The 27,889-nt window shown below is 54.4% G+C and overlaps 2 protein-coding genes across 12 annotated transcripts; one reads left to right on the top strand and one right to left on the bottom strand.

The window, feature by feature from the left end:
- Nucleotides 1-104: 104 nt before the first annotated feature.
- On the top strand, nt 105-20,165 carry TCTE1 (t-complex-associated-testis-expressed 1). 11 transcript variants are annotated; one of them, XM_070584737.1, is made up of 9 exons: nt 258-335; nt 820-910; nt 3,938-4,021; nt 12,224-12,596; nt 13,567-14,135; nt 16,563-16,751; nt 16,953-17,012; nt 18,566-18,893; nt 19,573-19,712. In XM_070584737.1, exons 4-8 carry the CDS (start codon nt 12,320-12,322, stop codon nt 18,773-18,775), a joined length of 1,305 nt encoding a protein of 434 aa, XP_070440838.1. In that variant the 5' UTR covers nt 258-335; nt 820-910; nt 3,938-4,021; nt 12,224-12,319; the 3' UTR covers nt 18,776-18,893; nt 19,573-19,712. The 11 variants fall into 11 exon arrangements, with proteins under 11 accessions (XP_008539039.1, XP_070440832.1, XP_008539037.1 ...); XM_008540817.2 differs by having other exon boundaries at nt 105-910; nt 19,573-20,165; XM_070584731.1 differs by having other exon boundaries at nt 227-335; nt 16,563-17,012; nt 19,573-20,165.
- On the bottom strand, nt 19,444-27,847 carry TMEM151B (transmembrane protein 151B). Its single transcript, XM_070584730.1, has 3 exons — nt 27,324-27,847; nt 24,719-25,159; nt 19,444-23,510 (listed from the first exon to the last, which is right to left on the bottom strand). Exons 1-3 carry the CDS (start codon nt 27,444-27,446, stop codon nt 22,386-22,388), a joined length of 1,689 nt encoding a protein of 562 aa, XP_070440831.1. The 5' UTR covers nt 27,447-27,847; the 3' UTR covers nt 19,444-22,385.
- Between the last annotated feature and the right edge of the window lie 42 nt (nt 27,848-27,889).

Genomic DNA, 27,889 nt, shown 5'->3' with positions numbered 1-27,889 from the left:
CCGACAAAAGCCCACCCATTCCTAACATGTCTCCCAAGAGCACAAAGCTGCCCCAGGACCAGAGTTTCCACCACCCGCACGGCGGCCTGCACATCGCGTTCGACGACCCTTCCTTGCATCGAGCCCGTGCCAAAGCTCGTAGCCACAACGACTAGAGACAGATCCACATGCTTGCAGGGCACGCGGCGAAGACGCGGGGCCCGCGCAGGCATCCCTGCGCCCATGCGCACGTGCACGCGGCCTCGGCCCCGCCCCCTGGCGACGCGGGGCGTCCCTAACGACCGGCCGGCCGCGCGGGACCTGCGGGAAGGCGAGCGCCCCTGCACTGGGAGAGGGTGAGGCGACTCGGCGAGAGAGGACACTCAACCCCGGGCTCCCCAGGCCTGGACTCGCCCTGCCTCCACTGCCGCCCGCGGGGCGTGGAAGCCCCTCCAGCGCCCTCGGCCCACCGGCCAGAAGCCCGTAGGGGGCCACGTCCTGGGCGCCCACGTTTCTTGCGGCGGGGAAGGGCCGGTCTGTACCTCCAGGAGGCCCCCCACCCACCCATCTGAAGAGGGACCCGTGCCTCCTCCCCTGCCACCGTCGCTGTCTGCGAACTGGCCCAGAGGCTTAGGGGCTGCGAATAAAGGGAGGGGGACGGTAAGAGGTAGGAAGGGGAAGGTCGTGGAGGAGAGCAGTCCTAGGTCCAGGGTCCCAGTCTGCACAGACAGGCTGACCCCCATCCCCAGCTCCTCCGGCTGCAATTCCTCCTGCGGGTCCGGAAGCTCCGCACCTCCCTCCTTCCCTCCCACGGCGTGCTGGTTTCCCTTGGTAACCAAGGAGCAGGAGGGCCTCCTCACCCCAGGCAGCTTGGCGGACGCACTCACTGGCCTTTGGAGCTGAGCTTCCCTGCTGGAGTGTCTGAGCCAAGGTAGGGATGAGGGGCGGGGAGCGAAGTCGCTGGAGCCCTTTTAAAGACAACAGACCTAAGTGGGCAGGGGTTGGGAGGAGGCGTGTGAAAAGTGTGCTGACTGTCCCACCCGGCCAAACACCAAGCAGGCTGGGCTGGGCTCTGTCAGAGGAACTTTTTGCCCCTCTTTTGTGATTCCACAAACTGGGAATTCCCAAATGGTGATTTGAGAGTGACTTGGCCTGAGGTAGTAGGGTCTGACCTGGTGGGCATGACAGAGATCAGAGGAAATGCAGACAAAAGTGCAGGGCCCTGAGGACAGACACCTGGGGAGGGCTCTCCATAGGGCATCCTGGGGTGAGGGAGAAGCTGGCTGAGCCGGCAAACGAAGTTCAGTCAGAGAAGTGGGTGGAGAGTGGGGTGCGGGTAGCCCATCAAAGCTGAGCCAGCCCAGAGGTGCACAGCGGTGCTCGCCACCTAAAGAGGGCTGGCACTTCTGCTTCTCAGCTAAGAGGAAGGGAGGTGAGGACAACTGAGGGCCAGGGGTGTGATGAGCAGGAGAGAGGGCTCCTCCCCAGCATCTTCAACATTCACATTTGTGCAGGTGAGAGGAGCTTCTGCCCAAAGTGGTGTCGACGAAAATAATCCATAACCAATCTATAAATGAAAATCTGGGTGAGTTTATTCTGAGCTAAAATCTGAGGACCATGGCCCAGGGCCTTTCTTCCCAAAGGAAGAAAGGGCACCAAGGAAGTGAGGTGCACAGAGTGGTTACATACCCCCATACAGGACGTTTCACATATTATTGAAATGTCCCTCCCCCAATAGTCACAAGACTGCCCTGTCAGCACAGCACTTGACGGACACAGCAGGTAGTAGGTCTGCTATCTCAGAGGGAGGGTGTAGCAGGAGGCAAGTCTATTGTCTTGAGCTGGGGTCACAGGTGAGCGCAGCAATCAGTTTCTAGCCTAAGGAAAGATGCTTATCCTTAAAGAAATGCCAACGTTGGAAGGGAGAGGGAAGTTGCACCTTTATCTCAAGGGCCTTTGCTCTTGCCATAGGGAATCTCTAAAGCAGATATACAATGCATGCTCAACGGCCTCGGTCAGGCCCTTTTGGAAAGACAAGGTCAGGCTGAATTAGGTTTACACAAAATGGCTTCCTCATATACTCCAATATATCCTATTACTTGCCATTTTTATTTGTCAGTGGTTAGATTTAACTGGGGACTGTAGATGGATGGAGGAGATCTGACCCCTCCTCCAAGAGGCAGGATGTGCTAGAGAGTCAAGCACTGAGTCTTAGGAACTCGGAGGCCCCGCCTGAGCCATGGGGCAGGAGAGCACAGCTCTTCAGTATTCTCTTGGGTCTCAGGGGCCTCAAGCCGAGGGATACAGGCAATGATCCAGTTCTGTGGAAGGAGGCCATGCCTGGCAGTGGTTTGGGGGTGAGGGACTCTGAAGGCTGAAGGCTGGTGACCTGACAAGAGAGTTCAGGAGCTGGAGGAAGTGGGAAGCCCCCTGGAAAAGAGCTGTCAACAACAGAGTCAGGGGCGACTTAGGAAGCAACCTGAGCATCTCAGTATCGGTCCAGGCTTTCGTGATGGAAGTAAGGGAGAGCTTTGGACAGACATCAGCTCAAACCTCAGCTTTGCCGCTCACCAGCTGTGTGGCGCCCAGCAAGTTACTTAAGCTTTCTAAGCCTCAGTCTCCTCATCCGCGAAAGGGGGATAATAGTGTTATAATAACAATAGGAGTCCTCAGTAATAAATCTGAAGACTTAATAAACTTATGTAGGTAAGGCATCTAACATCTTCACAAAATTTGAGTGCTGGCTCCGGGCCCAGCACTGTATGAAATGTCTCACACACATCAGTTCCTTTAATCCTCTGGAGAATCTTACAAAGTAGGTACCATTAATTACTGTCCCTATTTTACAGATAAAGAAACGGAGCCTTAGTGAGGTTAAATGACTGGCCCAGGGTCTCACAGATGCTGGGGGGCCCAGTGGAGTTTGACCTTAGGCAATATAACTCCGGAATCCTTAGCCAGCTGCTATGCTGCCTCCTGCTGTGCACATGCTATTGGGGGCCTAGAACTCAATAAATCGTAGCTATATATGGCAAGGATATGGTTCCCAGAACACCTGTCCACCAGACACAAGCCACCAAAAATGAGGACAACCTGAGCCAGCCCTGATGGCCTAGTGGTTACAGTTCGGAGCTCTCACCACTTCAGCGGCCCGGGTTTGTTTTCCCCTCGTGGAATCACACCACCAGTCTGTCCGTTGCCATGCCGTGGTGGCAGCTCACATAGAAGAACCAGAAGGACTCACAACCAGAATATACAACCACGCACTGGGGCTAATGGGAGGGGAAAAAAAAAAGAGAGGAAGATTGGCAACAGATGTTAGCTCAGAGCCAATCTTTCCTTGCAGAAGAAAAAATGAAGAAAATCAGGCCAGATTGGGGCATCCCATCACTTTATTGTATCTGTGCTTAGGCATGTAGAGAGTAGACCTTAACACCTACCCTCTGAGTTACAGCCTGAATGTGACTTCAGGACCCTGGGCCTGAGGACCAGAGTAGGGAAGTGTGGGGAGGAGGATTGGCCTTTCCCCAGGGATTGTGGTCCTGGGTTGGGTTAGGTGGATGCTGGAGACAGAGCATGGGAAGCCCAACAGGCCCATGAGACTGGCACCAGTAGAGGAGAGGTCACAGGGCATGTCCCCATTTTCCTCATCCAAGGGCAGGGTGTGCCCTCCAATAGGGACACCAGGTGGTGGCACAAGAGGCACTCACTCCTGGTGGCCCTGACCTTCTCTCTGGAATGTCACAGAGGATTCCTGCCCCAGAGGACCAGAGTCTTGAACATGCTTTTAGTCGTCAAACTCTAGGATTCTCTCACTGCCCCTTAGGTTCCCCAGGGAGAAAAGGTTCCAGAAAGGAAGGAGACCGCTCTGCCACTTCTGGGGCTGCCCTCTGTGGGCCCTTGGGGGCTGTCTGGGAGCCCCTGGGCCCTGGCTAATGAGTGTCTACCCTCCCCCCAGGCTTCCAGGGAAGATAGTGCCACCTACCACCATCCTCAGCTGCGGACTGGTGATGCCCAGGCCAGACTGAAGCCACCCTGTGAAGTAGGTGGAGTTATCTCGGGTCTCCTCCCCCTCATCCTCCTGCGGGCCCTCCCCACCTTCTCCCATGCAGTGGTACACTCTCCTTGCCCCCTTCCTAACTTTGCTTTTTGGATCTGAAACTCATTCACAATGAAGTGTGGATAACTGATAAGAGGGGATATGTATATATACACACATATATATATATAAATTTTTAAATGCTATTTTCTTTCTTTCTTTTCTTTCTTTCTTTTTTTTTTTTTTGGTGAGGAAGATTGGCCCTGAGCTAACATCCATTGCCTATCTTCCTCTTTTTGCTTGAGGAAGATTACCACTGAGCTAATATCTGTGTCAATCTTCCTCTATTTTGTATGTGGGACACTGCCACAGCATAGCTTGATGAGCAGTGTGTAGGTCCATGCCCAGGATCCAAACCCACAAACCCCGGGCCGCCAAAGCAAAGTGTGCAAACTTAACCACTATACCACTGGGCTGGCCTCATATATAATTTCTGTATACTTAAATTGTCAGAGAATAATATATCACATGACTTCTACATTTTTTTTAAAAGTTTGCTACATTAGTGTCAGCATATATTTCATAATTTATTCTGCTTTGTTTGACCTAAAATGAGATGCATTTTTAAAAAGCAGTTCAAAGTTAATGTATGGATATACACACACAGGCATGTATGTAATATTAAGATTTCATTTCTTTTAAATAAAACCACACATCTATGGACAGCTCATCTTTGACAAAGGAGCTGAGGGCATACAATGGAGAAAAGAAAGTCTTTTCAACAAATGGTGCTGGGAAAACTGGAAAGCCACATGTAAAAGAATGAAAATTGACCATTCTTTTTCACCATTCACCAAAATAAACTCAAAATGGATTAAAGACCTAAAGGTGAGACCTGGAACCATAAGGCTTCTGGAAGAAAACGTAGGCAGTACACTCTTTGACATCAGTATTGAAAGGATCTTTTCGGACACCATGCCTTCTCAGAGAAGGGAAACAATAGAAAGAATAAACAAATGGGACTTCATCAGATTAAAGAGCTTCTTCAAGGCAAATGAAAACAGGATTGAAACAAAACAACAACCCACTAACTGGGAAAAAATATTTGCAAGTCATATATCTGACAAAGGCTTAATATCCTTAATATATAAAGAACTCTTGCAACTCAACCACAAAACATCAAACAACCCAATCAAAAAATGGGCTGGAGACATGAACAGACATTTCTCCAAAGAAGATATACGGATGGCCAATAGGCACATGAAAAGATGCTCATCATCGCTGATCATCAAGGAAATGCAAATCAAAACTACACTAAGATATCACCTTACACCCGTTAGAATGACAAAAATATCTAAAACTAATAGCAACAAATGTTGGAGAGGTTGCGGAGAAAAAGGAACCCTCATACACTGCTGGTGGGAATGCAAACTGGTGCAGCCACTATGGAAAACAGTATGGAGATTCCTCAAAAAACTAAAAATAGAACTACCATACGATCCAGCCATCCCACTACTGGGTATTTATCCAAAGAGCCTGAAGTCAGCAATCCCAAAAGTCCTATGCACCCCAATGTTTATTGCAGCACTGTTTACAATAGCCAAGACGTGGAAGCAACCTAAGTGCCCATCAACAGACGAATGGATAAAGAAGATGTGGTACATATATACAATGGAATACTACTCAGCTGCAAAACAGAACAAAATCATTCCATTTGCAATAACATGGATGGACCTTGAGAGAATTATGTTAAGTGAAATAAGCCAGCGAGAGAAAGATAATCTGTGTATGACTCCACTCATATGAGGAATTTAAAACTATGGACCAAGAACAGTTTAGTGGATACCAGGGGAAAGGTGGGGTGGGGGGTGGGCACAAAGGGTGAAGTGGTGCACCTACAACATGACTGACAAACATTAATGTACAATTGAAATTTCACAAGATTGTAACCTATCAATAACTCAATAAAAAAAAAAGATTTCATTTCTTTTAGGGGGAAAATGCATTTTAATGTAACAGGGATGAAAGCCTTATGTTGGGACCCCTGCTTCCCTGGGAGCAGGAACATCCTTTCTTCTTTCCTAGTGGAGGGTGAGAAAGTGTGGGAAGGGGACACACCGAGCAACTGCGGAAGAGCAGTGCACTGTGCTTAGAGGCAGGAGCCCGCCCTCAGGCCCTGGCCCGGCCCTCCTGAATGTCCTGGATGCCAGTCATTTCCTGAGCTGGTCTTCAGTTTCTTCATCCGCGCCTCTATTGCAGAGCGGTTGTAAGACTCAAACACGAGAAGAGTTCTGAGAGGAGCCTGTAACATAGGTGCTGAGCACATGTAAGTTGCTGATACTGTCCTATGGCTGGAGAGATGGGAGGCGAGACTGGAGGCTCAGGGTGGTCAGGAGAGGAAGAGGCCACAGGAGTTAGATGTCAGACCCTGTGTATAATAACCTGGGTGTCTTTGGCTCTTCTCGGCCATCCCACTGAACTATTTCATCTACTGATTGAAGATCTTTCCCATAATTTCATTCCCCAAATTGTGAGCCTATCCAAATGGACAGGACCCTTTGGTCACAAAGGGGCAGAAACCCAAGTCTTAGCTTCAGCAAAAGGGACTTGTTAGAAGGCTGCCAGGTTAGGCCTCAGAACCAAAGGCACCGCTGAGGAAGCAGGCAGTTCTGGGGGCCTCGGGGACTGAAGGTAGCTGGTGCTGTCTCTGCCTCCACCAGGCTTCCCTCCCTCCCACTGCAGACAGGCCTTTTCCATGTGAAGGGAAACCACTTCCCATGGCAGGGGATCTGTATCCTTCAAGGACATATGTCCTGTCTTCCTCCGCTTGGACAAGTCCCAAGAAGGATTCTCTTTGGCTCAGGACTCAGGTGGCCACCCCTGGACCAGTAGCTCTGACCAATACAGGATACTCCTGTTGGCCAGAATCTATTATCCCAGAAGGGGCTGGGGCAGCTCAAAACACCCCTGAAGCAGGCCTGACGCTGGGTGAGGGATTAGAGATAAAGATGAGATGGAAACAGTCTCTGCCCCTCGAGAGCTCACAGTCTAGTGTGGGTGTGGGGAGAGGGTGGCCAATCGGATCATTGAAGTGAGCCACGTACTGGGGGCTGACCAAGGGAGGGGTTGTTTGGGGGATGGGGGATGAGAGAGGCTGAAAGACTTCAGAGAGGAAGTGGTACTTGAGCTCAGAACAATGACAGTCCCTTTCCCAGGCTGAGCCAGTGGGAAAGGCATTCCAGGCCAAGGGCACAGCCTGAGCAAAGGCTGGGCAGCATGCACCAGCCCGCAGTGTTTCAGAGACGAAGAGGAGTTTCTTTCAAACACAGCGTCCTGACACAGAGGACCTTCTATACTGAGTGAGGAAGCTGGGCTGTACCCAGTGGGCAGTGGTGAGCCATGGCCACTGTGGGAAGGCTAGATGTGAGAGGACCACACTGGATGACAGCCCCAGGTGCTGGGCGGCTGAAGCTCTGATCCAGGCGGACAGTGAGGCCCTGAGCTGAGGCAGCAGCATGAGGGGAGAGGAGGGCTGTTGGGATGGGAGGCAGAACTGAGTAGCCAGATGGGGGTGCCTATAGGAGAGTGGTGATGCCCCAGCTTCTGGTTCAGGCCCCTGGATGCATCCTGGTGTCCCCGGCCAAGGTAGGGAGCCAGGAGGAGGAGCCACCTGGGGGAGGCACTGAGTTCTCTTGGGGGGCAGATTGAGTTTGTGGGAGCTGGGAGGCCTGCCAGTGGACCTGAGTCTGGGCCTCAGAGGGGAGGTGAGAGCTGCAACCCATCAACAGGAGCGAGGCAGTGCTTCCTCACAGAACCCTGAGGGACTGCAACCCGGGAGGGGTGGCCAGAGCTGGAGGAGCCTGCAATGGAGACTGTTTTTTGAGGAAGATTAGCCCTGAGCTAACTGCCGCCAATCCTCCTCTTTTTGCTGAGGAAGACTGACACTGAGCTAACATCCGTGCCCATCTTCCTCTACTTTATCTGTGAGATGCCTACCACAGCATGGCGTGCTAAGTGGTTGCCATGTCCGCACCTGGGATCCGAACCGGCGAACCGAGGGAGACTTTTTGAGAACGATCAGAGAGGCAAGAGGAGAACCAAGAGAGTGGCAGCTGTGAAGCAGTTGAGAAGGGCAGGTGGCAGGCCCCCAATAGGGTCGCACTTTCTATCATCTTTATAACATTAGTAACAGGGAGGCAAGGAGTTCGTCTTGCTCATTATTTTAAATATACTTTGATATTTTATTAATTTTTTAAAAAACATTTGGAACTAAAATCCTCCTTAAAAGAATCCTCTGTGTCTAGTAATAATTTGCTTCCTAAAAATATTTTTGTAATATCTATTTTTAAAAAGTCAAGAAGTAATTAAGTGAAAACTATCAACTCTGACATTATGGGGCTAAGGGTTTAACATTTCCCTTACACGTGACATCAGGCCTGGTGGTATGGAGGTTTCTGTAAATGTGGCTAGCCGGAAGAGGCTCTTTTTTATAGCAGTCATGCACAGGGAGCACATGGAGCCACACTCGGCCCCTGCCTTGTGAGGAGGTGGCTCGGGGCCCTGAAACCCACCCTGGCTGCCGGCTCCAAACAGCAGAGGCAGCCAGGACCAGACCTCAGGAAGAGAGGCCAGGACCTAAGACAATGAAGCACTGGGCTGTGAGACCAGGGGCAGCCAGTTCCAGAGAGCACCCAGCCTGGCCCCAGGGGAGGTTTCCCAACATTCGGCCTCCCAGGAGGAAAGAGGGGACCGCCTGCCAGGATGGGGAGGCTGGGCGGTGTTGTGAGAAATGCCTGGAGAGCCAGCTGCAGGGTGACACCAGCCAGGAATCTGTGGCCCTCAGCCAAGCTGGGTCCTGCTCCCATGGGTTGGCCTGCAGAGGGTCTTGGGATGCATCTGGGACCAAGGAGAATGCCCGAATGTTTTAGGTCAGAACTAGGAGGGAGCCCCAGGAGCACAGATGTGGAGCTGGCAGGAGCAGGGGTGGCCTGTTGTCTCTTTCCTCTTTCTCTTTCCCAAACTGCCAGGCTCCTCTGTCCTTCTATCCAGCCCCGAACACCACCACTGCCACCGTGCCCTTCGCATGTCCCCTCGACATAGGTAAGGGCCTCACTCACAGATACCATCTCAGGTCAGCATGCAAGGAACAGGTCTCCAGGGTGTCTTCTGCCCAGCCTAAGACCCCCGTCCTTCATCCTCCACACACCCCTCCAGTATTCTCAGATATTATCTCCACAACAGCCTGCATAGGAAGATATTATTATTCTGTTTTACAGATAAGAAAACTGAAGCTCAGATAAGTTAAGTAACTTGGCCAAGGTCGCACAGCAAGTCACAAGCAAAGCCAGAAATGCAAAGTCATCTGGCGCCTCTAAGGAGCACCCACTGCCAGCCACACCCTCTGAGGGGCCATTAGTTAAAAAGTACCAGCTGGTTATCCCACCATTCTGGACACAATCTGTTTGTGAATTTGCATTTGATTTGCATAAGGGTGTCACGGACACACAGCTATCTTTCGTACACTGCCCTCTCACGCTCCCTCACACACACACACACACACACACACACAGCACCAGTCTCTCCCTCCTTGAGATGCCTGGCTGGCTGGGGAGCGCCATCTGGTCCCCTCCATCTGTCAAGGACACCTTTGCAGGTTCAGAGTGTTCCTTCCCACCGGCCACTACACCGTGCGCCGAGTCAGGGAGCAAATGTCAGGGGGAAGTGCTGGAGGAGGGGCTGCGGGCATTTCCGCCTGCAGACTCAGGGCAGGGGCTCCCCCAGCAAGGGTGCAGAGATGGACAAATGGGGCATCCCCAGTCCCAGATACATCCTCTGTCTTCTGTCTTCAGCCCCAGATTTAGCTGCCTTTTCGCCTCCCACGCCTTCCCACTGCCGTCTGGAATGCAGGGACGCTGGGAGAACTGGGAAGACAGGGATGGGGAGACTGAAGGAGCCGGAGCCCTCAGAGGGGAAGAGGAGAAGGAGGGGGGCACCCTGGACAGGGCCTGGGTCCAGTTCCCCCTCCTTCCTCTCTCAGCCTGCACTGTCCAAAACAGTAGCCACATGTGGCTATTGAGCCATCAGACCTTTTTCATACTAAGACCAGGCTTAGTATGAAAAAATATACATATAATATCTCATTAATAATTTGTATGTTAATTACATATTTAAGTGATAATATTTTGGACATATTGGATTAAATATAAAATTAATTTCACCTGTTTCTCTTTGCTTTTTTAATGTGGGTCCTAGAAAAACTTAAATACAGTCAGTCCCTGACTTCACCATGGTTCGCCTTAGGATTTTTCACCTTTACGATGGTGCGAAAGCCATTCGCATTCAGTGGAAACCGTTCTTCAATTTTGAATTCTGATTGGTTCCCAGGTTAGCGATATGTGATACGGTCCTCCCTCATGATGCTGGGTGGCGGCAGCAGCCGCAACTCCCGGTCAGCCCCACAACAGGTGAACAACCGACACACTCACAACCATTCTGTTGTTCACGTTCAGTACAGTATTCAATCAGTTACATGAGATATTCAACACTTTACTATAAAATAGGCTCTATGTTAGGTGGTTTTGCCCAACTGTAGGCTAATGTCAGTGCTCTGAGCGTGTTGGAGACAGGCCGGGCTAAGCCACGATGTTCAGGACCTTAGGTGTATTAAGTGCATTTTTGACTTATGATATTTTCAACTTACTATGGGTTTATTGGGATGTAACCCCATCATAAGTCTAGAAAGATCTGTAGTATACGTGGTTTGCATTTTGGCCTGCATTATATTTCTATTGGCCAGTGCTGTTCTCAACTCCATCCTCCTGGTCAAGCCGTTACTGCTCTGTACAACACTTAGTGCAGAGGCCGGCCCTGTGGCCGAGTGGTTAAGTTCGCATGCTCCACTTCAGTGGCCCAGGGTTTCACCAGTTCAGATCCTGGGTATGGACCTAGCAGCGCTCATCAAGCCGTGCTGAGGCAATGTCCCACAAAGCAGAGCCAGAGGACCTACAACTAGAATACATAACTTTGTACTGGGGGGCTTTGGGGAGAAGAAGAAAAAAGAAAAGAAAAGATTGGCAACAGATGTTAGCTCAGGTGCCAATCTTTAAAAAAAAAAAAAAGATGCATTTAAAAAAATACTTAGTGCAGGGAGCTGTTTTGAACTAAATGGTTCTTTTTATACCGCAATCTTTTGGCAATACACACGCCCTCCCCTGACCCTCAGAGGGGCAGTACAATGCAGGGTTAAGAGGGGTGGGCCCTGTGGCCTAGTGGTTAAGTTCAGCATGCTCCACTTTGGTGGCCTGGGTTCAGTTCCCCGGTGCGGGCCTACACCACTTGTTGGCAGCCATGCAGTGGTGGGGACCCACATACAAAATAAAGGAAGACTGGCACAGATATTAGCTCAGGGCAAATCTTCCTCAAGCAAAAAGAGGAGGATTGGCAACAGAAGTTAGCCCAGGGAGGGAGGAGGGTGAAAGGGGTGATTAGGCACATGTGTGTGGTGAGGGATAGTAATTAATGTTTGGGTGGTGAACATGATGTAATCTATACAGAAATCGAAATATATAACAATGTACACCTGAAATTTATATAATGTCATCAACCAATGTTACCACAATAAAAAAAATAAGTTAGCTCAAGCTGAATCTTCCTCAGCAAAAAAAAAAAAGAGTATGAACTTGATAGACTGAGTTTACACCCATTCTTGTTATTTATAAGCTGTGTCACATGGAGCGAAATCAGTTAACCTCTATGTGCTTTGTTTCACATCAGAAAAATGGGAATAATACAAGTGCCTATTTCAAAAAGGCTTTTGTGAGGATGAAATGAATTAATATGCATAAAGAACTAAAAGAAAAATACGTCCAGCATACAGCAATTGCCCGTAATTGCTGGGCAATTTGGGGCTGCTCCTTGCTACAGTTCCATGTGCCACAGGATACCATGCCTCTTTGGATGCCCTATCGTATTCACTCCTCCCAAGCATCTTCTATGGCAACTGTTATCCTCCTTTTGCAAGGGAGGCATCCGAAACTCAAAGAGGCTCAGGGACTTGCCCGAGGCCACACAACTAGTCAGTGGGATTTGTACTTGCATCGATTCTACTCCAGAGACTGACCCTTAAGAACCACTTTGTGCTACCTCTCCTGGTAAATGCCCACCGAGACCCTCCAAAGTAACCTCTACCCCATCCTCTCGCTTCAGGTTCCCACTAGCATCAAGGACCTGCCAGTCTGAGAAACTGTCTGTCACAAGGCCATCACCAAGTGGCCACCTGCCCCTCTTTTGCCAGTCCCCAGCATGCAGGAAACCGTAACACCACCATCATTGTCGGTCCCCAGCCGCTCCTCCACCTCCACCCAGGACCGGTCCTCCACTGCAGGCCAAGCTTCGAGCACAGCCCAGCAGCCCTCAAAGCCCACAGTCAATCCAACCCCCGTGAAGTCCAAGGGCCCGAATTCTGGGGCCAATGTACGTCGGATGCGCAGGATCATCGCTGAGGATGCGGAGTGGTCCCTGGCCATTGTGCCCCTCCTCAGAGAGCTCTGCATTCAGCACATCGTCAAGAACTTCCAGAGTGAGTCTGTCCCTGCATTGGGCAGGAGGGAGAAGGCCAGGAGGAGGGGAAGGTGGGTGGGGACTACCTGGAGATGGGGCCTCAGAGCTGGGTCCTGTGGCAGCCCCTGCCCTCCTACACAGTGTCCTCATCTCCACTCAACACTTCCTTCCCCCCGGGACCAGGACAGTTTCTCCTGCTGTCCCCACTTCCAGGCCCCACCAGACTCCCACCCACACTGTGCCCTCCATGCCTATGCCTTCTCCTCACCTTTCCCACTCTCTCCAGCCCAAACCATATCTACCTCCTCCTCCAGAAAGCACTCCCTGGTTGATTGCTCTCCACTCTCTTGGAGTCTTCCATGGTGTGTATAGGTTCTTGGTTTGTTTTATACTCTATGCTCTGTAAATATTCATCCTTTTCAAAGACAAGTTGCCAACCTCTCCTACCAGCTGGGGAGCTCTCTGAAGGGGGCCATCAATTTGTCTACAGCACCTATCACCATCTACCTACAATATATTCGTATGTATATAGACACCTACAATAAGCCTCCCCTCATAACAGGGAGAGGCTTCCTCCATTTGGTTCACTCCTGTATCCTCAGCACTTAGAACAGTGTCTGGCACATAGTAGGTGCTCAAAATTTTTTTTGTTTTGAAATGAATGAATCAAATCAGATTGGGAGCCTCTGAAGTCAGGGGTTGTTCCCTCCATCAGACTAAATGATAACTGAGGCCTGGGCCTGAGATTCTTCCTCGGACTGGGAGCTCCTGAGACCAGATGCTAAGATGTCCACCTTCAGGCGGGAGCAGCCCAAAGCCAAGGGCTGTGTCTCCCTGCTCAGATGCTCCCTGAGAGGAAAGGCTGGGGCTCCCGGAGGCAGGGGAGGGTCTTCCCTTTCCTCAGTGCCCCCCAGGCAGGCCCAGCCCCGAGCACCATGTTCTGTTGTCCCAACACTGTGACTCCTGCTTTCCTTCCTCTGTTCCCAAAGACAACCCTATCCTGAAGCAGCTGCTCCCAGAGCACCAGCAGAAGGTCCTGAACCACCTGTCCCCTGACCTGCCGCTGGCTGTGACCGCCAACCTGATCAATGATGAGAGCTACTGGCGCCGCTGCTGCATGCAGCGCTGGCCTGTGTGCTACGTGGCCAAGCATGGCGGCAGCTGGAAGCGCATGTTCTTTGAGCGGCACCTGGAGAACCTGCTAAAGCACTTCATCCCAAACACCACGGACCCCGCGGTGATCCTCGACCTGCTGCCACTCTGCAGGAAGTATGTGCGCAGGATCCAAGTGGATCAGTTCCTTCCGCCCGTGCAGCTGCCACCGCCACCGTGGAGTGGGGAACAGTCTGACTCGGGCAGCGAGGGAGAGATGGAGGAGCCCGCCATGGACCACTACCAACTGGGTGACCTGGTGGCTGGCCTGAGCCATCTGGAGGAGCTGGACCTGGTGTACGGTGTCAAGGACTGTGGCATGAACTTCGAGTGGAACCTCTTCCTCTTCACCTACCGGGACTGCCACTCCCTGGCGGCCACCATCAAGGCATGCCACACTCTCAAGGTACCGTCCGCCTCCAGCCTTCCCCCACCTCCCATTCTCAGCCTCTCTCTGATTCCCTCTCCCCTTCCCTTCCTCCCCCATCACCATCTTCTTCCTCCTATTTCCTTCTCATTCATGCACCCCACACCAAGCTGGATTCTGAGGATGCAGAGATTAACTGCCCTCCCAGTTCACCGACCATTGACTCATCCAACTAAGGTCCGCCCTCTAGACCCTGTCCTAGGTGCTGAAGATTCAGCAACGATCAAAATTATACCATCTGTGCCCTCTGGAGCTAACAGTCCGGTGGGATAAAAGGCACTAATCAGCAATCATATGAATGTAACATTGCACCTAGGATAGGGTTGCCAGATTTAGCAAATGAAAATACAGGACATCCAGAAAATCTGAATTTTAGATACACAATGAATAATTTTTTTAGTCTAAGTATGTCCTAAATATTCTGGTTGGAAGAGGGAGAGCCAGCCAGGAAGAAAAAGGGGGCAGGGCATTGTGTCATAGAGCCAAAGGAGGGACGCATTTCAGAAAGAGGGAGTGAAAAGCAACAGGGTGGGTTTAGCAAACACGGAGGTCACTGAGGGGGAGCTATGTCAGTGGAGTGCCGGGAGCAAAGGCCAGATCAGAGTGGTTTATGGAGAGTGGGAAGTGAGGAAACAGAAGGACTGTGCTCAGCTTTTTCAAGAACTTGGCTGTGAAGGAGGTGAAAGGTAGAGCTGTAATAAATGACAGGTTTGGGTTTTCTTAAGAAGAAACTTGCAAGTGTTTAAAATCAATGTAAAGCTCCATCTAATTGCAAGAAAGGAGCTGAATACAGGAGAGAGGCACAGGTTCATTGACCAAGGAAGGTTCCTGGGAAGGCAGGAGAGGTGGCATCTAGGACTGAGGTGGGGCAGGTGGCTCTGAGCAGAGGGGAGAGTGGATGTGGTGGGTAGCACTGGGTTTGTGTTTGGGATTAGGAAAATGAGGGGTTCCCATTCAATGGCTGGGGAGGCTGTAGGAGACGTACCTGTTGAAAGGAGGCTGTAGGGTGGCCTCCTGAAGTTTGAGGAGGCTGCAGAAGGTTGAAATAGTTGTTGTAGATCATGAGAGAGTATGTTGGCCAGAGAAACAGAGTTGAATTGGCACACAGCACTGAGGGCCCATTGGTGGTTCCGGTGGTACCAACCAGTCCTGTCATGTGACATTTTCCATCATGTCAGTTGTTTGGGCACAGACATGCAGAAAATAGAGTGGAGTTGATCCAGGATTGGACCTTTGCCAGATAGATGCAATGAAAAGACAAGAGGGACAAATAACTCAAACTGGCTAAGATGTAAAGAAAGGAGAGGAGAGAAAGATAGGGAGACAGTAGAGAGGCCTCAAAGAAGAGGGAGGAATGGAACAAGCCCGTGAGAAGGAAAGGGGTAATGGCTCCCATCTCCAGTATTCATAATGCTGGGCCTACCCCCTTTCTCTTATCTTTTTTCTTCATCCCATCCATTTTCTAGCCAGCCCTGGTGGTCTAGTGGTTAAGATGGCACTCTCACCACCTCGGCCAGGGTTTGTTTCCCAGTCAGGGAACCACACCACCCGCCTGTCGTTGTCATACCAGGGTGGCTGCATGTTGCTGTGATGCTGAAAGCTATACCACTGGTATTTCAAATACCAGCAGGGTCACCCATGGTGGACAGGTTTCTGCGGAGCTTCCAGACCAAGACAGACTAGAAAGAAGGACCTGGCCACCCACTTCTGAAAAAATTGGCCATGAAAACTCTTTGAATAGCAGCAGAGCATTGTCTGATAGAGAGGATGGTGCAAAAAGATTGGGCAGGGTTCCACTCTGCTGCACACAGGGCCACCAGGAGAACTGGGGGCTGGAATTGACTTGATGGCACTAACGAAAAAAAATCTATTTTCTATTTCTCACCCTTCCCACTTTCTCCCCAGTTCTTATCCTGGCAATCTCCTTCAAAGAGATCCTCTCCTTATGCTGGTGGGTTTTAGCCATCTGAAGAGGGCACACTAAGGGGCTGGGGCATCAGACAGACCTGGATTCAAAATCTGCCTCTGCAGCTCAATCACTGCGTGACTCGGCAAATGATGTATTCGCCCTCAGCCTCCATTTTCTATCTGTAAATGGAGAGAACTCCTACCTCACTGGGATGCTGAGGGTTAGAGATAATGGTTATGAAATGTTCTAGCAGCATGCCCAGCACATAGTAATTTCTTGATAAACAGTAGCCTTTCCCCCCTACTGCCTGCCACCAATTCTATACTGCTCTGCCATGCTAGGTAGGCCTGCCCCATCCAAAAGCCAGCCAGGTGGCCAACACCAGGTGAGCAGAACCTCAGGCCTCCCTGCACCTCCCTTCGTTATCTGCAGAAGGTGGGCAGGCAGACAGATTATTCCTGGCTGCCCAGTACCGTAGACCCTCTACCTGCCCACAGATCTTCAGGCTGACCCGAAGCAAGGTGGATGATGACAAGGCGCGCATCCTAATTCACAGCCTCCTGGACCATCCAACCTTAGAGGAGCTGGACCTGTCACACAACCTCATTGGGGACCGTGGTGGGCGTGCTGCCGCCAAGCTGCTGAGCCACAGCCGCCTGCGTGTGCTCAACCTGGCCAACAACCAGGTGCGTGCAGCTGGTGCCCAGTCACTGGCTCACGCCTTGGCACACAATACCAACCTCCTTTCCCTCAACCTGCGCCTCAACTGCATTGAGGATGAGGGCGGCCAGGCACTTGCCCACGCCTTGCAGACCAACAAGTGCCTCACCACGCTGCACCTCGGTGGCAATGAGCTGTCTGAGCCCACTGCCACACTCCTCTCCCAGGTGCTCTCCATCAACACCACGCTCACCAGCATCAACCTGAGCTGCAACCACATCGGGCAGGTGAGCCACCGCTCCTGGGGCTGGCAGGGCCAAGGAGAGGCCCTGGGGCCTTTGGAGGGTGGATGTTGAATCCAACAGCAATGGGGCACTTACAGGATAATTGTTAAGATCGCAGACTTTACCTCATTCCAATCCCAGCTCTGCCATTAAGCACTTGGTTAAGTTACTTAACTTTTGGGGGCCTCCATTTCCTCATCTGTAAAATGGGGATAATAACAGTATCTACTTTAAATGTTGTTACTGGGAGGATTAAATGTTATACTTGTAAAGCAACTAACCATCACAGGCACTGGCTAGGTTCTCAGTAATTGCTAGCTTTCACTATCACTCAGGGTTATATACTATGCTAGATACCCAATATCCATTAGTGTTCCTTTAATGCTCACAGTTATCTCATAAAATGTGTACTCTTACCCCTACTTTACAGATGGAAAATTGAGTCTCAGAGAGGTTAGTGAGTTGCCTGAGAGCATCCAGTCAGCAGAAAGTGGCAGAGCTGTGATTCAAACCCAGGACTGATTGAAAGCCTGGGTCCCTTCCAACAGACAATGTCTCTCAAATTTTCTTGACCAAGTCTCAGAGTAAGAAACGCAACTTACACCAACACCTCGTGAACACATCCATCAACATAATTGGAGTTTACTCCTACTGCTTGTGATATATGCTGATGTTTCCCTTTATATTCTATGTACTTTATTTTCTTTAATGCTTCCATAGCCTATTAAGTTGACTTTGCAATGCACTATAGCGTCACAAGCACAGAACAGCTGCGCTCTACCTCCCACCATGAAATTCTTTCACACGGGGCCTGGCCCACCCAAACCAGAAGGGGCTGGAGCTGTGAGGACTATGGGGAGGGCCCTCTGTGTACTCCAGTCAGGCCCCTGCACCCTCTACTCACCCTCCCCAGAGGACAGTCTTGCCCACACACACTGTCTCCAGAGGGGGCACTCTTGGTTACAAGTTAACCAGAAAATGGCGTAAACAAGAGGAATATTCATGCTGTCCCTAATCAGAAGCCCCAGGGTAGCGAGTGCTGGGGTTGGTAAATTCCTGGGGTCAGTGCCATTCTCTCACCACATGGCCGTGGCCTCTCGGGTGCTCCTCTCATGGTGCCAAGATGGCTGCTGCATCTCACATGGGGCCATGCTCAGAAGCAGAAAAAGGGCAAACGCCCCTCTCTTTCGTTCTTCCTTCAGTGAGAACCTTCCCAGAAGTCACTCCCTCCAAACGTCCTCCTCACATTGCATTAGCCAGATCGGCCTCACATGCCCAGGGCTGAACCAGATGCATGGGATTACCATCACCGCCACAGAGCCATGTTTTTCAAAGCATTGGGATTGAAAAATCAATTTAGTGAGTCTTGAGCACCATTTTTCTTATGGAATAGAATGGACTAGGATAGCATAGAATAGAAAACACCAGTGTGCTACACAACTAGGTTAAATATTATTTTGTGAAACTTTTGTTTCAGTCGCCTCTATACACAAACGTGTGTGTGTGATCCTGGGAAGCGATGTAAAATGACCACTTCCCTTGTACTCCTCTCCCAGGACGGCGGGAAGCAGCTCCTGGAAGGCATGTCAGACAACAAAACCCTCCTGGGGTTTGACTTGCGCCTGTCAGATGTATCCCAGGAGAGCGAGTACCTCATTGGCCAAGCCCTTTCTGCCAATCGTGAAGCAGCCCGCCAACGGGCCTTGAATCCCAGCCACTTCATGTCGCCAATCACTGCCAAGGGCCCTGAGAACCCTGTGGGATAAGATGGGGGACAGGGCTGGGGCAGTGCCCCATCCCCCACTTCATGCCCCTGCCATGCCTGCTGCAGACTGTCACACCGGTCCAGAGGGAGGGAGATAGGGAGACCAGGAATATGCTGGGGTGAGTGATCAAAAGTTGTGTGGATAAAGATGTGAACAGGGGGAGGGGCCTGGGATAGGGGAAGAAGGGGTATGAAGTGGGACCCAGCCCCCATACCCAGGGAGAGAATATCACTGGACCCCTTGAAATGACCAACTTCTTCCAGCAATAGGGAAGGCAGAGAGGATTCTGAGGGACTGCGCCTGCCCAGGCTCTCGCACGAGGGCTGCCCCCCTCCCTGACCACACTCCCTACCATTTTCCTATCGCCTCGACAGATCCTTAACCTCTAGACCTTCAAACACACACACACTCTGTCTCTACACGCTCTCTTCCTCCTCTGGTTGCAGCCGAGCTTTGCCTGGCTCTTCCACCCTCACCCCTGTAGATGCCACCTCCCTATTACTTGACCCTGCTTAAGTGATCCAGTTCTACAGGCCATGCCATCCCCTAATCCTCTCCCCCAACCTGGGAAGGGGGAAACAGAGGTGGCAGGAGTGGCTCAGACCCAGTGGCCTCCCCAGAGAGCTTCCCATGAGATGGCGGGGGAAGTGCCACGCTGGGAAGGGAAGTCCGTGAGTCATCTGCAACTTTATTATCCACCAGTTTGATTTATACAATCTTTGCGCTTGGAAATCCACGACAGAAAGGCCACAGTGTGATGCACCCAATTGACAAAAACCTGTCTTCTCCCCATCCAGGCCCAGCCCACCCCACAGGCCCTTGTCCACAAGACAAATGGAGCCCTCCAGATACCTTCTATGAGTCCCCGTCACTCTGCAGCTGCCCACCCTAGGGCCACACCCACAAGAATCACATCAACCGATGGGGCCACGAGGACTGATGGATTCAGGCTGAGCCCCATCTTCCATCCTGCTTGCACTGAAGGGCCCAGAACCTCTAAACCCATTTCCAAAGGGTGGGTCATGCACTGCAACCACAGCCTAAGGGGCCTGCTCTCCGGGGACTCCTTCCAACAAGCAGGCGCTGAGCAGAGCACCAAAGGGGCCTTGGGAGTGACTGCATATGTGTGCCTGTCTGGGCAACCTAGAGTCTGTCTGTGTGTGCCTGACACCCTCTGACAGTTCCGGAGTGCAAAACGTGTAGGTGCGAGAGTGTGAGTGTGTGTGTGTGTGTGTGTGTGTGTGTGTACGTACATAGCCACAGCTGCTAGCAGAGTTCTAATTAGAGAAACAAGAACATTCAGTGTAAAGTTTAATTTTAGAGATTAATTAATTTTCTGGTTTTCATTTTTCCCTGGCAATCAATAAAGCTACCAAGAAAAGAGACCAAAGAAGTGGTTTCTCTCTAAGTCTGTGCGTGTGTGGGAGGTGAGGCTGTCTGTGTGAGAAGACCTAGGCAGAAATGGTCAATACAGGCAAAAATAATAACACGGGCCCCCCTTCTCCTCCTCCCAACTCAGGCTGTCCTCGCACAAGGGCATGACATCCAGGTGCCAGCTGGCCAAGAACTGGGGCCTGAGGCCACAGCTCACCACCTGTACCTCACAGATGTCCATTCAGAGGAAAGAGGGGTGCTCCAACCGCCAGACCCCTGAGGAGCACAGACTCAGGGTCCAGGCGGGTTCAGTGCTGGCAGACAGGTGGGCTCTGCTGCCCAGGGAAGCCTACTGGGCAGCTGTCCCCTCCTGCCCACACCTCCCCTTCTCCAGCCTCCATTCCCGTCCACTCAGCCATCTCCACATGAAAGTAAAGCTCAACCCCCAATGGCCATGCACCATGGTGTCCCCACAATCTGTGCCTCCCAAGTCCCCCCAGGAAGGAGAGGAGGGGAGCCAAAGGAGATGTTGCATAGGTGGAGGCCATGCCCTTGGCGGGTGCAGGCCTGGCTAGGCTGGAGGAAGATGGGAGAGGCTGAAGGAAAGGAAGGAGGAGCTCTGCCGGCTCAGACAAAGTGAGAAGCATCCAGGGTGAGCAATATCGGGTGGCCCAAGGGTTATCCTCTCCAGCTTGAAATGTGAGCTCAATCCCTGGGCACTAAGTCTGCTGGGAAATCTTTAGCCAGGGGAGCTGGGAGGGCAGGAGGGTTGTACACAGACATGCACATGGAAGCACATCAGGGTGGGAGTCATGGGGGAGAGAAGGTGGTGTCAGAGCTTTGGGGGAACAGGACTTGGGGCCAGTGCCCTGGGGTGGTGGCAGGTGCCCCTTTGAAGACCCTAGGACACACAGCAGGGCTTCAGCTCATGGCATAGGGGAGGACAGAGGAGTCAGACAAGATTTAGAGAATCCTGCCTCCGACCCTGCCACTGGAATTGACTATTTCTCCAGCTGGGGCTTGCGATCCCGTCCTCCGCCCTGCAGAGGCAATGTGTGGGGACCACTTTCCACTCCTCCCCACAAGTCTGGGGGAGGCAAGGGCCACCCCCCCCCCACAGACACCCCTACCTCTGGAGGTCCTTTCACTCTACCCTCCACTGCCCTCTCCTCTTTGCCTCCCACCTGTGTCCAGAGATCCTCGTTGTCACCCAGGTTTGCTTCCACTCTCTGCACTCAGTCATTCACGTTGGCCAGCAGTACCCCTGGGCGGTACCTCACCCTCTCTGAAATGAGCACCCTCCCAGAACCCAGGTGTGGAGGCTGCTGCCAGGAGGCTGCAGAGCTTAGAGAAAAGGCTAAGTGAGGTACACTGCCCTCCACATTTTGCCTCCCCCCACCGTCCTCCCCGCTGGCAACAGCTCTTCAGAACCAGGGAGAGGGAGGGGGAGGGGAGGAAGGGGAGTGACGTCTGTGTGGTGAGCACAGTCCCTCCGGACCCGGACTCCCGGGGCCCAGCGAGATAAACAACAGCGGAGAGAGTGACAGAAAGGAAACCCCGACCTTTGGGGCCAGCGCCAAAACGATAGCAACATTTCCACGGTTTTGAGATGGCGCATCCGGGCTGACACCTGGCCCCAGCCTCAGACCCACTGAAGTCATTAGCAGGTTGGAAGCCAGCCCTGCTGTTCAGCAAACCACTGCTCCTCAGCAGAGAGAGGCCCCAGTGGGGCGGGGCAGCGGGGGAAGGAAAGCCCCAATTTCCCTTCCCCACAGCCTCTAAACCTCCCCAGCTCCACAGCGAGGGCCTCGCACTTGAGACGAGGCCCAATGTGGGTCCCACCGCACAGTCGCCACATAACAGTCAGAAAATTCGTTGAAAGGCTGGGCAGGAAACCTCGAGTGTGCGTGTAGGAAGGGGAGGTGCCCCCTTAGGAACTCAGGGGCCGGGCTGGAAGAAACGGCTCTGCCGGCTGGGATGCTCTCGGAGCCGCCCACTCCCACCCTCCTCACTGTCTCTTTAGGTATAGGGAGGAGGGGGGCGGGGGGGGGGAGGGGGGGAGCATGGGGCGTGTCTCGGCCCCATCCGGGTCTGTCCCGCGCACTCTTGCCTCCCCCACCCCCCGCAGTGCCCAGCACAACCTCAGTCACCATAGTGACTCCCCCTGCTACAGGCAGGGAGCACGGTCCAGCGAGGGGCAGCGGGCAGGCTAGCGGACCTGTCCAGGCGCCGAGGATCACAGTGAGGTCTCTACACAGGAGCCGTGGCGGTGCAGCGGCCGATGGCTGTGGCCCAGACACCCCTCCTGCCGGTGCACGATGAGCACCGGGAAGTAGAGGGCGTCGTGGTAGGGCGGCGGCGGCCCGGCCTCCTCCTCGTCGTCGTCCTCGTCGTCCCCCATGCTCGCCTGGCTCGACAGCCGCGTCTGCTCCGTGGGGCAGCTCGCCTCGTTGACGCTCCCGCTCCGGCTGCGCCACAGGCAGCTACGCCGGGAGCCATAGAGGCGGCCGAGCGAGAAGCGGCTGCCCGCGCAGGCCGGCCCCCCGCCGGGCCCCGGGCCGGCCCGCGGGCTGGCGCAGATGCTCAGCGCGCTGCGCGAGAAGATGGACGAGCTGCTGACGGCGCGCTGGCAGTGCTCGCAGCTGCGCCGGTACGGGGCCACGCCCGCCGCGCCCGGGCCGCCCACGCCGCCGTAGCGGCACGAGGGCGCGTAGCCGGCCGCGCCCCCCGCGCAGCGCGCCCCCAGCCCCGCCAAGTCCATGAGCACCGCCTCGGAGTAGCTGGGCACCAGCTGCTGGTTGGAGCGGATGTGCCACTCGAGCTCTGTGCTGTCCACCGTGTTGACCCGCGGCAGGCGGTGGGTGAGCGGGGGCAGCAGCTCGTCGCTGGGGCTCAGGCCGCCGCCCGCGCTGCTCGCCGAGCCCGGGCCCTCCAGACCGAAGAGCTTCTCCACGTGGTAGTGCGCGTAGGCTGTGCGGTACTCGGCCAGCACGCGCAGCGGCCACGACAGCGTGAGCAGCGCCGCGGCCCAGAAGGCCGACGAGCAGGCGTACCACGGCGGCCTGGCCGGGTCCGGGAAGGCCACCATGAATTCGCGGAAGTCCACGTTCTTGAGGTGCATACCCTCGCGCGCCTCCATGTAGTCGTCCAGGCCCTCGTTCTCGGCGAAGAAGCGCGCGCGCTGGCACAGGTAAGCGTTCTCGGCCTCCACGCTGGCGAAGCTGAAGCACTTGGTGAAGCGCAGCCGCGTGGCCGGCGCGCCCTCCAGCCCCACTAGCGCCTTGGACACGTCGCGGACGCCACACCGCGCATAGTCGAACTCGGCCTCCGCCACGTGCGTGTTGACGCGCTCATGGTAGACCTGCGGAGCAGGGGAAGGCGGCGGGAGTCGCTTGTGTCCGCTCACTCTCGTCCGCCCCATCGCTGCTCTTGTTGCCTGGTCAAACCCTGAGCCTATCCCGGTTGGAGCCGGGTAGCATCTTAGCATCTGGTTTATAGAGAACCTGAGGCCCTCACCCTAATCAGTGAGTTAGAGATGAGGGCAGAAGTAAAACTCAGCTGTACCAGTGTGCATTCTACTTTAAATTAAGCCCTGCCTTCTCTAGGGGTCAGGCCCCGGCCATGAACTGCCCCTCCAGCTTGCCTGACCCTTTTGTTAGTGTCTCCGTTGTCCCACACTGCCCTTCATCACCACGAACAGCCTGCCCTTCTTCCCTTTACGAGTGTGTTTCCAGTGGGCCCTCCGGAGGAGCTCCTTGGCGAACACCTTTGTCTCTGGTCTCCCTGTTCCCGTCTTAGCAGTCACCCAGCCTCCTTCCTGATCCTTATAGGCCCCAGGCTTCTGTTTACCCATCCCAATACTGAGACAGAGGTCACCCTCATCTGGGAGAATCGCCTCCTCCTCTTCCTCCAGGGCCCCAATATATCTAATTCTGGCGGCTCCAGGGAGTGCTGATTGACATCCCCCCCACCCCACCCCTTGTGGGGCCTCCCAAGACTACCTCCACCTTTTTGCCAGCTGACTCCCACCTCTGGGATCCTTGGACGTGGGATCAGAGGCCCTGGGTTTGAGTCTAGTACCACCACTTAGCAGCCGCAGACCTTGGACAAGTCACTGAGCTTAGGTCTCCTTAGCTGTGAAAGAGGACTTGGTAGCAGCCGCCTCACAGATCAGGTGAGAGCATGCTGTGAGACGTGCATATGAAGTCATCTCCAACTGTTAAGCACTAAACAGTGTAGATCCCGCAGCCAGACTACAGACTAGCTGTTTGACTTTGAGCAAGTTACTTAACCTCTCCAAGCCTCAGTTTCCTCATGTGTAAAATGGCTCATAGTGTTGTTAGGAGAGTTAAATAAATGATTTAAGATTTGTAAAGCACTTGGAGCAAAGCCAGGCTGCCAGTAAGCGTTTGTTGTTATATGGTGGTTATTATTGCCCTCCGGTCGCAGGGCCCACAGGAGCTCACTGCTGCCTGTGCTCTTCCCGCTGGGGGCAGTCACGCAGGGTCCCAGAAGCCCCTCCCATCTGGACTAGCCTGCACTCCCCCCGCCCTCCCCCCGGCCCCTCACCTGGGTGGTGGTGTAGGCATCTCCGTTGCGATATCGGGTGACCTGGCGGGTGCGGCGGACATAGTGGTAGCTGATGGCCTTCCACCAGATGCAGGGCGTGGCCTGCTGCATGCGGCCCACGCGCTCCCGCACGCTGCTCACGTCAACACGGTGCTGCAGCTCATGGCGGGCTTGGCAGTGCCAACACTCCACCAGGTAGACGGCGTACAGCATGAGCAGGAAGGCCAAGGGGATGTAGACATAGCCGTTGGAGCAGGGGCTGTCGTGGTACATGAGGCTGTTGCCCTGGTAGGCGCTGCTGAAGGTGAGGCGGGTCACTGTGGTGACGTGGCACCAGGCCACGGCCCCCAGGCAGCCGTACATGAGCAGTGAGAGCAGCAGGCACTTCCAGTGGGACTCACGGCAGAGGGACTTGGTGAAAGAGGGCTGGATGGGACGCTGCTGCTCAGATGGACAGGGAAAGGGGCCGAGATGAGTGGGGAGTGAGACAGAGCGGCAGGACCCAGCACAGAGATGGATGCAGGGATGGAGGGGCAGAGGCCAGCACCAGAGATGACAGGCAGAGACAGACAGCGATGTGGAGAGAAAAGGTAAGACCAGGAGGAGAGCCAAGGACCAGATATAAACACAGAAGTGACCCAGAGTGAGCCATGAGGACAGGAAAAGGGAACAGAATGCCAATACAGGGAAGGGCAGAGAGGGATCAGAGCCAGAGATGGAGGGAGGAGGCCCAGGTGACATAGAAGACACAGATGGATAGGATGGCACCCAGAGAAACAGAGTCCAAAGACAGACACAAAGATGGCAATGAAACAGGAGGTGTGGATGGGGAAGACAGGGGAGGACAGACAGGCATCAGCAAAGGCAGGTGCCCAGCCCGGATCCCTTCCAGGTGTTCCAAGAAAGAAGGGAGGGGCCCACTGTCATCATCTTCCCACGTAACAGGTGGGGCCCTCACTCCTAGATTTTTGCAGTCCTTAGTTCTGGAAGAGCCACTCCTCTCTGATCCATCCACCTCCCTGTCCCTCACAGACAGCCTCATGCCTCCTTTGGAAGGAGACCCCCAGGAAACCTTAGGCCCTGTCTCTTTCCCCCACGTTCTGGACCCCAGGCCTCCTGTGAGTCTCCCTCCTGCACCCTAACATCCTTCCCCTGTTCTAAGATGGGAGGGGGGGTGGTTGGGCATCCATGAGCAGAAGGCTGTCCAGGAGGAGAGATCCAGAAGGGCAGAGACATATGGCTGGGGAGAGAGGATGTAAGACAAGGTAGGAGGGTAGGGAGGAAGACGTTTGCAGCCCAGCCATTTATCAAGAGAAGACAATTTTTGGTGCTCTCCCAGGGCCTGTTAAAGGACTTGGCACATTCTGTCCCACGGTCACCCCAGAGAGTTGTTTACATGTCTGGCTCCCCACTAGACTGGGTGCTCCTGAAGGCAGGCCTCGTTCTCTTTGCATCCCCGGGCTCACCAGGGTGCTGGCACCCAGCAGCCTCTTAATAGACGAGTACTGAGCTGGATTTCTGGTGGAGGCCTGCGCTTTCCCACTCCTCCCCACACACACCCTCCTGCTGAGATGCTGACTTATTCCCTCAATTCCCCAGGCCTGACCTGGAGGCCGGCCAGGGGAAGGGAGAAAAGGGCGGAAAGGCAGAGCACAGTAACAGGCAGCGAGCCCTGGACCTAGTGTGGAGTCAGGGAAAGATCTGGAAGGGCAGATAGGTAGGTAGGCTAGGACACAGCACACAGCATACACAAGCAAGATTCGGGTGCACGTGCCTTTGGGGAGCCCTGTCCTTGGGGGTGTGTGCATATGTGCACCTTCATGTGCCCACCTGGGTGTGCACTTGTCCCAATGAGAGCACATCTGAACGGGGCTCTACCTGCAGGTCCGTCCCCGCCTGTGTGCTTCTGCCCTAGTGCAGTGTGTGTGTGTGTGTGTGTGCACGAGTGTGCACGGGAGATACAGGGGTAGCGAAGTGCTCCTGGTACTTTCCTCAGTCCCTTTGTTTCCAGGTTCAGAGGACTGAAGGGTAAGGCCTCCAACTAGGGATATGCTTAGTACCAACATTCTGAAGGATTCCTGGACTCAGGGACCTGCGCGGGCTGCATGGACACTGGGATAAAGAGGCGCACATCCTCCTCATACACACACTCCCAGTGACCCCAGGGGGGGACCGCCTCTGTACACATTTGACCTTCTTAGGACCCCAGTTCAGGTAATACTACCATTTCCCCATGGTACTCTCCTGCCTCTGTAGCCCCTGCAAGTCGCCCTTCCTGGCCTTCGAGATAGCATCCCCCTCCACGAGATAGGATCCTTGCCACCCTCCCCACCCCGATCCGCCCGGGGTCCGCGAGGCTCCGCCCCTAGGCCCCTCCTCCTGCCCGGGACCCCCTGAGCCCCGCCCCCGGCGCGGCCCCTTCCCCGCTGCCGCGGACAGCTCTGGCCGCTGGTGGGGGCAGCGGCGCGGGACTGCGGCTGCGGCGGCCGGCTCGGGGTGCGGGGCGCCGGCCGCGCTGCGGCGGAACCCGCGGGGGCCGCGCGCGGCGGGGGATGGGGGGCCAGGCTGCGGCCGCGCCCGGGGAAGGGGCGCCGCCGGCTCTCACCTCCTCTCGGGCGGGGCCCTCGTCCGCCGCCGCCGCCGCCGTGGGCTCCTCCGGGACCCCGGGGCCGCCACCGCCGCCGCCGCCGCCGGCGCTCTCTCCCGCGGCCGAGCCAGGGGGGGACATGGCGTAGAGGGGGCGCGTCGAGCTCAGGGCCTCCCGGAGGGCTGCCGGGGGCCGGGGGCATCCTGCGCGGGCCCTGGGGAGGGGGCGGGAGGGGGCGGGGCCCTCGCTGCTCCCCACCCCCCGCCGGGGGGAGGGGGCCTGGACAGGGCGCCGGGGGTAAGGGGCTGGGGGCTGGGGGCTGGGGGTGGGGAGGCGGGCTGGGGGGCCGGGCTGGGGGGGCCGGGGCCGGGGGCGGGTGTCACCTTGAGGCCCTCGCGGCGCCGCTCCGCCTCCCGCCCGCTCCCGCCGCCGCCTTTTGTCTGAGCCGAGCTGGAGCCAGCGCTCCCCCGCTCTTCCTCCCAGCGCAGGAGCCCCGCCCCCGGCCCCCCAAACTCCGCCTTCCCCAAGCCTACCTAATAACCACCCCCCAAAGGGGAGAAGCAACAGGGGCTCCGTGCACCCTT

This window comes from Equus przewalskii, chromosome 19 (genome assembly GCF_037783145.1).
Source record: "Equus przewalskii isolate Varuska chromosome 19, EquPr2, whole genome shotgun sequence".
In the NCBI taxonomy this organism is placed as follows: Eukaryota; Metazoa; Chordata; class Mammalia; order Perissodactyla; family Equidae; genus Equus; species Equus przewalskii.
The sequence above is the reverse complement of the archived record's forward strand: the minus strand, read 5'-3'. Positions and strand labels throughout refer to the sequence as shown.